Source organism: Sprattus sprattus (assembly GCF_963457725.1).
Source record: "Sprattus sprattus genome assembly, chromosome: 2".
Classification (NCBI taxonomy): Eukaryota; Metazoa; Chordata; class Actinopteri; order Clupeiformes; family Clupeidae; genus Sprattus; species Sprattus sprattus.
In genome coordinates, this window is record NC_137921.1 from 9,901,109 (window position 1) to 9,914,939 (window position 13,831).

At 40.0% G+C, this 13,831-nt stretch overlaps 1 protein-coding gene across 1 annotated transcript; it reads right to left on the reverse strand.

Moving 5' to 3' along the window:
* Positions 1–12,157: 12,157 nt before the first annotated feature.
* Positions 12,158–13,162, reverse strand: LOC308382445 (trace amine-associated receptor 13c-like; the record flags this gene model as incomplete). The annotated part of the gene is made up of 1 exon (XM_080860173.1): positions 12,158–13,162. The coding sequence occupies one exon, from the start codon at positions 13,160–13,162 to the stop codon at positions 12,158–12,160; it is 1,005 nt and encodes a 334-aa protein (XP_080716299.1).
* Positions 13,163–13,831: the final 669 nt, after the last annotated feature.

Here is a 13,831-nt window from a genome sequence, read left to right on the forward strand (position 1 = left end):
AATGCGTTTCGTGAACGAACTGCGAGAGTGTGCTTGCTCTGTGACAGAGAGAACAAGTGCCTATGAATTAACATGTATTTACATCTACTCAATCAGTGTAGTGGGGCCTTCTTCCAATATATTTTAGCAAGCCACCAAGCTCAACCATTATATTTTGGCTCCACTGACGTTTAGACATATGAGGGTATCTCAGAGTTTCGTTATACTGACTTACTGAGCTAAGTGAATTGTTGAAATTGCTATCTTGGTAAAAGGAAACATCTCTGCAACAATATTGGAATGAATGCGGTTACATAGCCAGCTTTACTTAAAGTTTATTGTAAGATAGGCCTATATGTTAGACTTAATGCAGTTAGAGTTAGACTGTAGGTCTAGTATCAAACGTAAGCAACACTTTTACTGTATAGCTAGAGAGCACGTGTATCACATTGGTTTATAGTCTGTCAAATTAGTTCTAGTTATTGGTGTTCGTTGGCATAAAAAGTTAGTCTTCTCTTATAAGCCTATAGTACATCTGATTAGAGCTAGCAACCATGAAAAACCTCTTCTGAAACTAAGAAGGATAACTATGACTAAATGTGACTAAAACTAATATGCATTTTTGTCTTCAGACTGAATCTAAAATAGCTGCCAAAATTAATACATCTCAGTGTTCATTTTGGCAGCTATGTTAGATTCAGTGCATATTAGTTTTAGTCACATTTAGTCATAGTTATCCTTCTTAGTTTCAGTCTAGTTTTCGAAAACTGAGCACACTACAACAGCTACATCCTCAAACGTTTTTCAGTTAACCTAATGATTCAAGGTCTCTCATGAATCATTACTCCCAGGACACGGGTTAATGTTAACTCACGCTATCGGCCACAACAAGTTAACCATTCTTTCAGTATAAGCAACCTTTGCATAGCCCCGCACAGCTAGGATAGCTCACGTTACCGTAGTAGGAATACAAGCCTTAGCTCACTTGACCACACAACTAAATTCATGAATTACTTCACAGGTTTACTTAACAACTTGAATTAAGGAAAATGATCCCCCGTTACGGCTAGCTGAAACTGCCAGTGGATACTCCCGTTACGTAGTGTTAGTTAGCCTTTAGCCCCGTACTCAGATGTTACAGCTGCTTAACACAGCTAGGATAGCTCTGCTTAACACAGCTAACGTTACCGTAGTGGGAATACAAGCCTTAGTTCACTATATCCACACAACTAAATTCATGAATTACTTCAAAGGTTTACTTCACAACTTGAATTACGGAAAATGTCGTCTCCAACGTTAACGTAACGTTAATTTATATGTTAGCTGCTACGGCTAACTATCAGTTTCCATTAAAATTTCAGTCAGTACACTGAAAATGCTGCCATTCAACTCACCTTAACGAAGTGGAAATACGGTAGCTAGGTTAGAAACTGTAGTTACTCTTATTACAGTGCATGAAATGCCCTGTATTGTTATTCCTAGGCTTCTTCTTCTTCTTCTTCTTCTTCTTATTCTTGTTACCTTTTTCTGCGATTAATTCAGCCCGAACCGCTTAACGTAGAAACTTCATTCAAACTTTGACGCGTAGGTCTTGTAAACGACACTTATGCTATGTATTTTTCACTTTTCTAAACTTTATACTTTTTAAGATATTAAAGAAAAACAAATATAAATGTCTCCCATTGACTTACATTGGGCCATTATGACATCATAATAGGGTCTTTAAACTGGCTTGCACCTGTGCTTCACTGACAGCTGCACCAAATCAAAGGAACCTCTACTCTCTCTGTCCCTCTCAATTTAACTGTAACTAGGAACATTAAGACACCATCCATTCTCTACTTTTTTTTCTCTCCATCTCTCCATCTTTCTCTCTCAGTCAACTTTCTCTCACACTCAATCTCTCTTCTTCACTCCATTTTTATCTCCTTTTTTCAATATTTTCACTCTCTCTTTATCTCTTCATCCAGAGCCACTCTTGTTCACTCTTCTTTCCTTCTTCCACTCTTCTTTCCTTTCTTATTTTCTTCTTTCACTCTTCTTTCCTTTGTTCTTTCCTTCTTTCACTCTTCTTTCTTTTCTTATTTCCTTCTTCCACTCTTCTTTCCTTCCTTCACTCTTCTTTCCTTTCTTCTTTCATTATTTCACTCTTCTTTCTTTTCTTCTTTCCTTCTTCCACTCTTCTTTCCTTTCTTCACTCTTCTTTCTTTTCTTCTTTCCTTCTTTCACTCTTCTTTCCTTCTTCCGCTCTTCTCTCCTTTCTTCACTCTTCTTTCCTTTTGTCTTTCCTTCTTCCACTCTTCTTTCCTTTCTTCTTTCCTTCTTTCACTCTTCTTTCTTTTCTTCTTCCTTTCTTAACCTTTGCATTTCATGCACTGGTATTTCCTTCAGGAAATGCATTTTCTAGTTCTTTCTCAAAGTTGAATTGAGAGGGACAGAGAAATACGGTTCCTCTTATTCTTTTTCAAAGTTGAATTGAGAGGGACAGAGAAAATGCGGTTCCTTAGATTTGGCGGAGGTGTCAGTGAGAAGCACAGCTGCAAGCCAGTTTAATGACCCTATTATGATGTCATAATGGCAGAGACCTCTGCCATGCAAGTCTATGGAGAAAAAAGGGGATGAAAAAGAGGGATAAAAAAGGAGTGGCATGGGGTACCGCCACGAATACAAGCCTTAGTGGGAATACAAGCCTTAGTTCACTATATCCACACAACTAAATTCATGAATTACTTCAAAGGTTTACTTCACAACTTGAATTACGGAAAATGTCGTCTCCAACGTTAACGTAACGTTAATTTATATGTTAGCTGCTACGGCTAACTATCAGTTTCCATTAAAATTTCAGTCAGTACACTGAAAATGCTGCCATTCAACTCACCTTAACGAAGTGGAAATACGGTAGCTAGGTTAGAAACTGTAGTTACTCTTATTACAGTGCATGAAATGCCCTGTATTGTTATTCCTAGGCTTCTTCTTCTTCTTCTTCTTCTTATTCTTGTTACCTTTTTCTGCGATTAATTCAGCCCGAACCGCTTAACGTAGAAACTTCATTCAAACTTTGACGCGTAGGTCTTGTAAACGACACTTATGCTATGTATTTTTCACTTTTCTAAACTTTATACTTTTTAAGATATTAAAGAAAAACAAATATAAATGTCTCCCATTGACTTACATTGGGCCATTATGACATCATAATAGGGTCTTTAAACTGGCTTGCACCTGTGCTTCACTGACAGCTGCACCAAATCAAAGGAACCTCTACTCTCTCTGTCCCTCTCAATTTAACTGTAACTAGGAACATTAAGACACCATCCATTCTCTACTTTTTTTTCTCTCCATCTCTCCATCTTTCTCTCTCAGTCAACTTTCTCTCACACTCAATCTCTCTTCTTCACTCCATTTTTATCTCCTTTTTTCAATATTTTCACTCTCTCTTTATCTCTTCATCCAGAGCCACTCTTGTTCACTCTTCTTTCCTTCTTCCACTCTTCTTTCCTTTCTTATTTTCTTCTTTCACTCTTCTTTCCTTTGTTCTTTCCTTCTTTCACTCTTCTTTCTTTTCTTATTTCCTTCTTCCACTCTTCTTTCCTTCCTTCACTCTTCTTTCCTTTCTTCTTTCATTATTTCACTCTTCTTTCTTTTCTTCTTTCCTTCTTCCACTCTTCTTTCCTTTCTTCACTCTTCTTTCTTTTCTTCTTTCCTTCTTTCACTCTTCTTTCCTTCTTCCGCTCTTCTTTCCTTTCTTCACTCTTCTTTCCTTTTGTCTTTCCTTCTTCCACTCTTCTTTCCTTTCTTCTTTCCTTCTTTCACTCTTCTTTCTTTTCTTCTTCCTTTCTTAACCTTTGCATTTCATGCACTGGTATTTCCTTCAGGAAATGCATTTTCTAGTTCTTTCTCAAAGTTGAATTGAGAGGGACAGAGAAATACGGTTCCTCTTATTCTTTTTCAAAGTTGAATTGAGAGGGACAGAGAAAATGCGGTTCCTTAGATTTGGCGGAGGTGTCAGTGAGAAGCACAGCTGCAAGCCAGTTTAATGACCCTATTATGATGTCATAATGGCAGAGACCTCTGCCATGCAAGTCTATGGAGAAAAAAGGGGATGAAAAAGAGGGATAAAAAAGGAGTGGCATGGGGTACCGCCACGAAAAGTCATAGCAGCTTGCACCGGATCGGGCCGGACGTTTTGGTGTTTGAATGGCGTCTCTAGCTCAATCGGGCGAGGAGTAGTTAGCTGCAAGAAAAACGTACGGAATAAATAAATAAACTAGAATGCGTTTCGTGAACGAACTGCGAGAGTGTGCTTGCTCTGTGACAGAGAGAACAAGTGCCTATGAATTAACATGTATTTACATCTACTCAATCAGTGTAGTGGGGCCTTCTTCCAATATATTTTAGCAAGCAACCAAGCTCAACCATTATATTTTGGCTCCACTGACGTTTAGACATATGAGGGTATCTCAGAGTTTCGTTATACTGACTTACTGAGCTAAGTGAATTGTTGAAATTGCTATCTTGGTAAAAGGAAACATCTCTGCAACAATATTGGAATGAATGCGGTTACATAGCCAGCTTTACTTAAAGTTTATTGTAAGATAGGCCTATATGTTAGACTTAATGCAGTTAGAGTTAGACTGTAGGTCTAGTATCAAACGTAAGCAACACTTTTACTGTATAGCTAGAGAGCACGTGTATCACATTGGTTTATAGTCTGTCAAATTAGTTCTAGTTATTGGTGTTTGTTGGCATAAAAAGTTAGTCTTCTCTTATAAGCCTATAGTACATCTGATTAGAGCTAGCAACCATGAAAAACCTCTTCTGAAACTAAGAAGGATAACTATGACTAAATGTGACTAAAACTAATATGCATTTTTGTCTTAAGACTGAATCTAAAATAGCTGCCAAAATTAATACATCTCAGTGTTCATTTTGGCAGCTATTTTAGATTCAGCAGCTATTTTAGATTCAGTGCATATTAGTTTTAGTCACATTTAGTCATAGTTATCCTTCTTAGTTTCAGTCTAGTTTTCGAAAACTGAGCACACTACAACAGCTACATCCTCAAACGTTTTTCAGTTAACCTAATGATTCAAGGTCTCTCATGAATCATTACTCCCAGGACACGGGTTAATGTTAACTCACGCTATCGGCCACAACAAGTTAACCATTCTTTCAGTATAAGCAACCTTTGCATAGCCCCGCACAGCTAGGATAGCTCACGTTACCGTAGTAGGAATACAAGCCTTAGCTCACTTGACCACACAACTAAATTCATGAATTACTTCACAGGTTTACTTAACAACTTGAATTAAGGAAAATGATCCCCCGTTACGGCTAGCTGAAACTGGCAGTGGATACTCCCGTTACGTAGTGTTAGTTAGCCTTTAGCCCCGTACTCAGATGTTACAGCTGCTTAACACAGCTAGGATAGCTCTGCTTAACACAGCTAACGTTACCGTAGTGGGAATACAAGCCTTAGGTCACTATATCCACACAACTAAATTCATGAATTACTTCAAAGGTTTACTTCACAACTTGAATTACGGAAAATGTCGTCTCCAACGTTAACGTAACGTTAATTTATATGTTAGCTGCTACGGCTAACTATCAGTTTCCATTAAAATTTCAGTCAGTACACTGAAAATGCTGCCATTCAACTCACCTTAACGAAGTGGAAATACGGTAGCTAGGTTAGAAACTGTAGTTACTCTTATTCTTTCTCAAAGTTGAATTGAGAGGGACAGAGAAATACGGTTCCTCTTATTCTTTTTCAAAGTTGAATTGAGAGGGACAGAGAAAATGCGGTTCCTTGGATTTGGCGAGCGGAGGTGTCAGTGAGAAGCACAGCTGCAAGCCAGTTTAATGACCCTATTATGATGTCATAATGGCAGGGAGCTCTGCCATGCAAGTCTATGGAGAAAAAAGGGGATGAAAAAGAGGGATAAAAAAGGAGTGGCATGGGGTACCGCCACGAAAAGTCATAGCAGCTTGCACCGGATCGGGCCGGACGTTTTGGTGTTTGAATGGCGTCTCTAGCTCAATCGGGCGAGGAGGAGTTAGCTGCAAGAAAAACGTACGGAATAAAGAAAACTTGACGATAACAATACTGTGCTTCCCTTCGGGCAAGCACACTAACTAGAATGCGTTTCGTGAACGAACTGCGAGAGTGTGCTTGCTCTGTTGCGGCCATGACCGAGAGAACAAGTGCCTTGGAATTGGGGCAGGTGTCAGCTCTCCAGCTCTCCCTGCTGGATGAGCATGCACAAATGAGTATGCACAAATGAGTATGCATGAGTGAGTATGCATGAGTGAGTAAACATGAGTGAGTATGCACGAGTGAGTATGCATGAGTGAGTATGCATGAGTGAGTATGCATGAGTGAGTATGCATGAGTGAGTAAACATGAGTGAGTAAACATGAGTGAGTATGCATGAGTGAGTATGCATGAGTGAGTAAACATGAGTGAGTACGCATGAGTGAGTACGCATGAGTGAGTAAACATGAGTGAGTAAACATGAGTGAGTATGCATGAGTAAGTATGCACGAGTGAGTATGCATGAGTGAGTATGCACGAGTGAGTAAACATGAGTGAGTATGCATGAGTGAGTAGAGCCCTGGTATGGAAGGTGTCTCTTAATATTCCTAGTTATACAGTTGAATGGAGAGGGACAGAGAGAGAAGAGGAACCGTGCGCAGGTGTCAGTGAGAGTTGTCAGTGAATCACAGGTGCAAGCCAGTTTAATGAGCCTATTATGATGTCATAATGCCTCAAAGTTCTGCCATGCAAGTCTATGGAGAAAAAAGGTGATGGAAAAAGAGGAATAAAAAAGGAGTGGCAAGGAGTACCGCCACGAAAAGTCATAGCAGCTTGCACCGGATCGGGCCGGACGTTTTGGTGTTTGAACGGCGTCTCTATCTCAATCGGGCGAGGAGTAGTTAGCTGCAAGAAAAACTACTAGAATAAAAAAAATAGTAAAAAACGAAGAACAATAGTGTGCTTCCCTTCGGGCAAGCACACTAATAAAGAAAACTTGACGATAACAATACTGTGCTTCCCTTCGGGCAAGCACACTAATAACAAATTGGCCTAGTAGGCCTACGTTGGAAAATGTCTATTTTATTGCAAACAGCCCATGAAATTAGCCAACAACAATAAACAGGAGAACATGTATTTATGAAATGCATTCAATTGAATTATGATATCTGCTTTGTGCTGATGGACTGATGCTGGTAGGCTACAGTAAAATAGGCTTCCTTTTTTTTTTTTTTTTTTTTACCCCCGGCCTGTATTCGGGGCCCGGCCTTTATAAGTCTGTATCGACCACGCCCCAGGCTACTATCTGAAGCCTGGCCTCTAATTGAATCCTGGTCTTTATTTGAGGATTTACGGTAGTTCAACATAGGTCCCACTATTAGAAGAACTTCTACTCTCATCGTTGCCACGAAATGCCAGTTCCTTTTTAGCTAGGAAGCAGGTTGCATTAATGAGGTCTTTTAAAATCTCTCGGTTTTCCTTTACCTTAGCATTGTGGATGCTAACCTTCAATCTCCGCTGTTATTCCAAAGCCAAATCTATTTTTGAGGTTCCAGAAGTTTTCAAAGCTATTTTGATTTAAATGTGGGTTCCTGACCTTTCATGTTTACCTAGGCTTCTTGGCAGATTTTTCAAGTCACAAAATCCTGATTCTGTCACACAGGAAAGCAGTAAAGGCAGTTTCTTGTAGCACAGCCACACAGCCAGTCTTTTCGGAAGTATTTTTTTAAAGTATTAAAAGTATTTAATTTAATTTAATTAAAGTATTTTTTTTTTTTTTTAAGTATTCTTTTCGGTATACCACTCCGTTTGAAAAGAGCGAGTTATCTTCTGTCCCGTCGTGTGAAGCATACCTTTTAGCTCCGGCATTGGCCTTCCATCATTGATCATTTCACGCTTGAGAACTTTTTAAGCTTAGCAATAGTTTCTTCCATTTTCGCCGTAGTGATGTGTCGTTCGTGGACAATTCGTTCATTTTGAACAAATCCTTACAAGGACTAGAGTAACGAGTCCTCTCAAAAAGAGATTTGTTAATTTTCTCGTGGCCGCGCATCGGAACTGTTGCATAGGCTCAGCCAAGGAAACAGATATTATTCGTTGAATGCAGGTCACGTGGAAAAGGATCCACAGACTCACAGACTGGGCCGGAGTAGGGCCACTTTTCAGCCCGGGAATTTCAGGCCCACTTTTTCCATGGTAGCGGAAATTGGATAAATGAAGCAACAGTTCAGCTCTTACTATTCTGATTTTTTTTTTAATCAATACCATGGTTCAACAAATAATGTAAAGGTTAAATAATAATCCACTTAAACTGAGAAGTCAACAAAAAATATTCCGCTATTCCACAAGGATAGGTTGATAATTAACAAAAGCGGAAATAAATAAAGCATTTGAAACCTATCCCACTCTTCAACAATGAGGATATTGATCTAATGTTTACAGTTCAACTCACAGTACAGTAAACAGTTACATTGGGAATAGTACCAACAGCATCTACAGCATCAGTAACTGCTTAAGCATTGCACTGGTTTCAGCCACTTTATCTATAACTGTGTCACTGCTTCTAGACATGAGAATTTCCTTTTCTGTGCACATTAACATGAAATCCTCCAAGTTCTCCTGACTCAATGAGCTTCGAAACCTATTCTTCACAAATGTTAGGGTTTGGAAAGCTTCTCTCACATGCAACCTGTGTGATGGACAAAGTCAACCCAAACTTATATGCTTACCTAATGACATGATAAGCATCTGGGAGGAGGTTGTACAGTGAGAGTATTAATTGGGCACAAATGGCACAGTTTTTGCAGGAGGAACAGGTCCTGCTTTCAAGCTCCATCTCTGGTTCTTCCATATAGTCCGCCACTATCCTCCTGACCTTCCTGTGCCATCTCACTAGCCTACATGCCCTGACAGTACAACCTTCAAGAGAGAACTTTTTCAGTCTCTCCCACTGGTATGCCAGGCTAGACAGCTCAGTTTGTAATGTGCTAACAGTAGCTCTGTAATCAAACGTAAGCAGACATTTGCTGATTTCCTGGAGTGCTGAGTTAGGGAGCCCATCTATCTTTATTTCAGGAATGTTTTTAGGGTCAAGACAAGCTAAATCTGAGGCAAGTTTTGCATTAGCTGAAAACCTACTATCCATGCTATCAGTGTCCAGAATAACATTATGGACTTTCACTTCAAAAGCAACATCAGAAGAACTGGCATCATCTAAAATCTCCCCTGGCATTCTTTTCTTTCATCAAGCACGGTCATATACTGCTCTTTCTTACATTAAATAACTTAAATTCATATTGTTTATTTTATTTGGTTAACCTCTCTACCTGTCCCTGTAGTCATGGCCTCCTCATTGCACATTTCGTGCTCATCATTTTCAGCAGGAATCATTTTACCATATATTGGGTGATATAAAAAGGCTAATATTTCAATGAAATGTAATATTTTGCTTGCGAATAGGTTTACAACGCTACAACGATATTAACCAACGCTACAATGCTAGCCGAATATTTACGTTGCTAATCATTAGGCCTATGCCTCTCTTTACCAGTTGCCACTTGTGTTTTTACCTCTTGAAAATAGATCGGTAAACTTGGCACATTTGGCAGCATCCTCCTCCAATGCCTTTCTTTATTTCAATCTGGCTTTTTCAGCCCCTCCTGGCCTTTTCCTCCCATCCATCCTCCCTGCCTCGTATCGTTGCGTTTGGGCCGGCCCAGCAGCAGTCTAATGAGAAAACTTTTTGGAAAAGACGGGCTGTGGACCCAACCAACTCTATTTGGGAGGGGAGAACTTCCTCGCATGGTACAACCCATGCGGAGGCTGCGGTATCAGAATGTGAAACGTGTTTAGCCTACTTTAAGAGAAGATGAACGAACGTGACAAATGTCAAAAAATTAAATTCTCGACCGGCCCAGAAGTGAAGTGGCCCACCGGGAAAGCTCCCGATTCTCCCGATTACCCACCCCGGGCCTGCTCACAGATGAGTAAATGTGCCTTCTTCTGAACACTTCCAGCACCCTGGGGCAGTAGTGAGCTTGACCATGTACAGTTAAACGGGAGTCCAGTACATTCTGTGGATTATCTTAAACTGAATTATTCTAGTGCGAAGAGCCCGTTCTGGAGGAGATACCACTGTGCCAGGTGTCATGGGCCATTAAAACAAGGACAGCACTCTCATCTGGACATCCGGGTGGACAGCCAGACTTCCTGAATCTGAGGGCGTAGTTGGGGTTGGGCCCTTGTCTGACATCTGCCTGTCCTTGGGGTTGTCAGACTGCCCTCTGGAGGTAGTGGTGTGCCTCGTGCCAGGCCCTCCTGTCTGCCCAGTTGCGGTACAGTGTGGTGTGTGTGTGTGTGTGTGTGTGTGTGTGTGTGTGTGTGTGGTGGGGCGGATGCGACAGACTTGTATGAAAACCTACTGTGGACTCTGCACCTTTCGGCAGTGGCCCACAGACTGCTACACATGGACTTGAATAACTGTCATGGTTTTCTTTTAGAAAACCAAGTTTGTAAGAAATATTATATTTTTTTAATCGGAAATTGTTGTCTGGATGAATCTGTGGTGTTGCTCCCACAAAACTAAGACCCTGAGTACCTAGAGTAAATTAAGAGTCCCATCTCTGTAAACTGGGCGGTGCAGTCGGTCTAGAAAACAGGACTCTCTCAGTTAAACAAATGTTTGATTTAAAGTTTTATTTTTGAAGTTATTAAATTACCCTTAGGTCATGTGCAGTGGACTTTGTATATTGCCGGCCATATTGGCCATCAATTAAATTAGGGCCCTGTGTGTGTATGTGTGTATGTGTGTGTGTGTGAGAGAGAGAGCATACACATAGATCAACACACACATTAGCTGTAATAATTGCATCATGTTTTGATGGTTGCCAGTTTGCTGATAGCATCTCAACGGTCTTCATTAAGACATTGGTCTGTGTAATGCGTTTAGCACATATTAATGCCTTTGACTGAAAATAGCATAATCTGTGGATACAGATTTGTTTGTGTGTATTAATGAGTGTGGTGACATCTCCTTTGGCTGCTCCTCCATGATCATTATTAAAGGTGTTGGAAAAACACTGATCCCAGTGGACATGGGCTCTCTGGTCTCTCTCGCTCTCTCTTGTGTAACGTTTAGTTTAAGGCCCAGAGAGGTTATCGAAGGCCTATGAAGGAAGTGACCAAGATGTTAGGGATACTTTTCTTCCTCTGGGCCAATTTCTTAAAGGTGCATTAAGGATTAATAGCTATTCGCTAGAGGTATGCTAGCAGCTAAAACTAACGAAATCTCTTGAAATGTGCTGATTTTGACATTATGACAAACTAATTACTCAACGACTGTCCTTACACAGTCAAACATCAATCATGTGCAACACAAGACTAAGCAAGACGGCAAATAAGCTACTTACTAGATCGGCAGAAGGTAATCAAAGTCAGGTCGGCGGGCATCGGCAGGCAAAACTACAGAAGGCAGTTATATGCCTATCGACCCTGCTATGCCATTGGCACGGACGCAATTCTCCATATTAAAAGTCATTGTAGCGCCCCAATTTTTTTTAAGCTGTTATTTTAAGGTTAAACTGCTTATCCTAACCCTAATCCTGAAGCATAATTGTTGCATATTGTGCCTTTAATATCTCTCCATGTTTCATCAACATTAGTTTTTTTTTTAATATCTGACTGACAGTCACTGATGCAGATTGCTCACCTAAGGCAAATTTTAAATGCTTTCTAAACAGACAGTTTGCCATTCATGTATTCCTGGTGACACAGTTGCCACCTACAGTATGCAGCAAATATATTATCAAGAAACAAAAAAGGGTTTAATGGAACAGTTTCATGTCTGACTTGGGGATACTTGGGGGTATGTAGGTGCAAAGATACAGAAGGTGGATACGGAAGCAGAGAGGCTACACACATAATGGGTTTACATTTTGTAGTGATTCCTAACTGTTTCATTCATGTATTGACAAGCCTCTTTAGATGTATATGGCGATGGGAAAATGTAATTGAAGTATTTGTTTTTATTAGCAGTATTAATGTATTTACAGCTCCCTAACAGTTAAGACATGATACAAATATACAATGAACCAAAAACATCTGCTGTAGCAACTGCTGATAAGCATCAATGTAATATCATTCACAGTATTATCTGCTTTTTGTAAGCACATTGATTAGAGAAGAGTCAGGATTGAAAATCCTAAACATGAGGATGATTCTAGCACATATTCTGAACCAAGGGTAGAAGAGAGCATAAATTATTGGATTAATTGTGGAGTTAAGGTACAACACAGTAAGACTTCCATCAAACACATGTCCAATTATTGGATATGGAATTAAATGACTCAGTTCAACACACAAGAAATAGGGCAATAAACATGCGACAAACACAATCACAAGAATCCCAAGTGTGGTGGCTGCTTTCCTCTCTGAAGCTTTAGGAACACGCTCTCCATACTTCTTATTCCTGGGGATGTGCTGCCCTCTTGAGGCCCGGATGCTTACTGCATGTTTTCTTGCAATAGCAAATATCTTTGCATAGGAAACCATTATGACAGAACACGGAAAGACAAACACTAACAAAAGGTCTATGACAGACCAAACTCCTTCTGCCACTGCACTGCAATCCCTCAGGCATAGTATGTCTGTTGTGGCAGTTCCATTAAAATAAATAAAAGTCAAGCTGTACAAAAATGAAATGAACCACTTCAAGCAGATGACAATGGACATACATTTGGATGTGACTCTGATTGAATATTGCAGTGGGTAGCATAAGGCATACCAACGATCCAGAGATATAAGAGAGACATTGTAAATAGATAAAAAGGTAAAGTGTGATGGACACAGTAGGCAAACATAGCAAACTATCTTGGTTACATGCACACATATATTGATTGATATGAAATGTATGGGCATGACAGTAACACCAACCATCATGTCAGCTGTAGCAAGAGAAAGAATTAAGAAGTTTGTGGGTGTGTGGAGCTGCTTGAAGTGCGAGATGGAGATGATCACCAGCAGGTTTCCGCACACAGTCAGAATGATCAGCACTGCCACACAGGCAAAGATAAGTACAGAAGAAGGGGTCCACTCAATATCTTGACATGTGGCATTAGAGCAGAAATTCAGTTCAGTCACAACACTGAAATTCATTGGTCTTATAAAAATGAGTCGCTAGCATTTCATCGGGCAAACGTTTCCCACTGTGGCATTAGAGCAGAAATTCAGTTCAGTCACAACGCTAAAAGTCATTGGTCTTATAAAAATGGCTAGCATTTCATCGGGCAAAACGTTTCCCACGAAGAGTAAAATCACCCAATGCAGGTCCTTGGTGTGTTGAAACCTGAGTGTGGGTAGTGTGCGATGTCCATGAGATGCACACTCTCTGAGGTAGAAAGCTCTGAAGTGGCAGATTTTATGTCCTACACTCAAGACGAATAGGTTCCCTGATGACAACGACAGACACAAACACATGATGTAATCTTGATTGATGTGTCTGAAAAGAAATATATTTCTAAATAAGTATGGACATTCTATACACATATTACAGTGTTTTTCTGATGGGAAATGTAGTATACTTATGTTGGGCCACATGTAACAACATTACATACACACTCAAATCACGCTGGGCACTTTTCTAGACAGAAAAATATACTTGTGAAACGACACTTTCCTGGAAAACATTCATGTTTCGAGGTGAAGTATGCACAATATTTGCAAATATTATGAATATTGTAGTATTTACAGATTGGCGACACCAAAAGAGGCTTATGGTGATGCAAATGGCTAAACAGTCCATGTATCAATGATTTAATTCTGTGC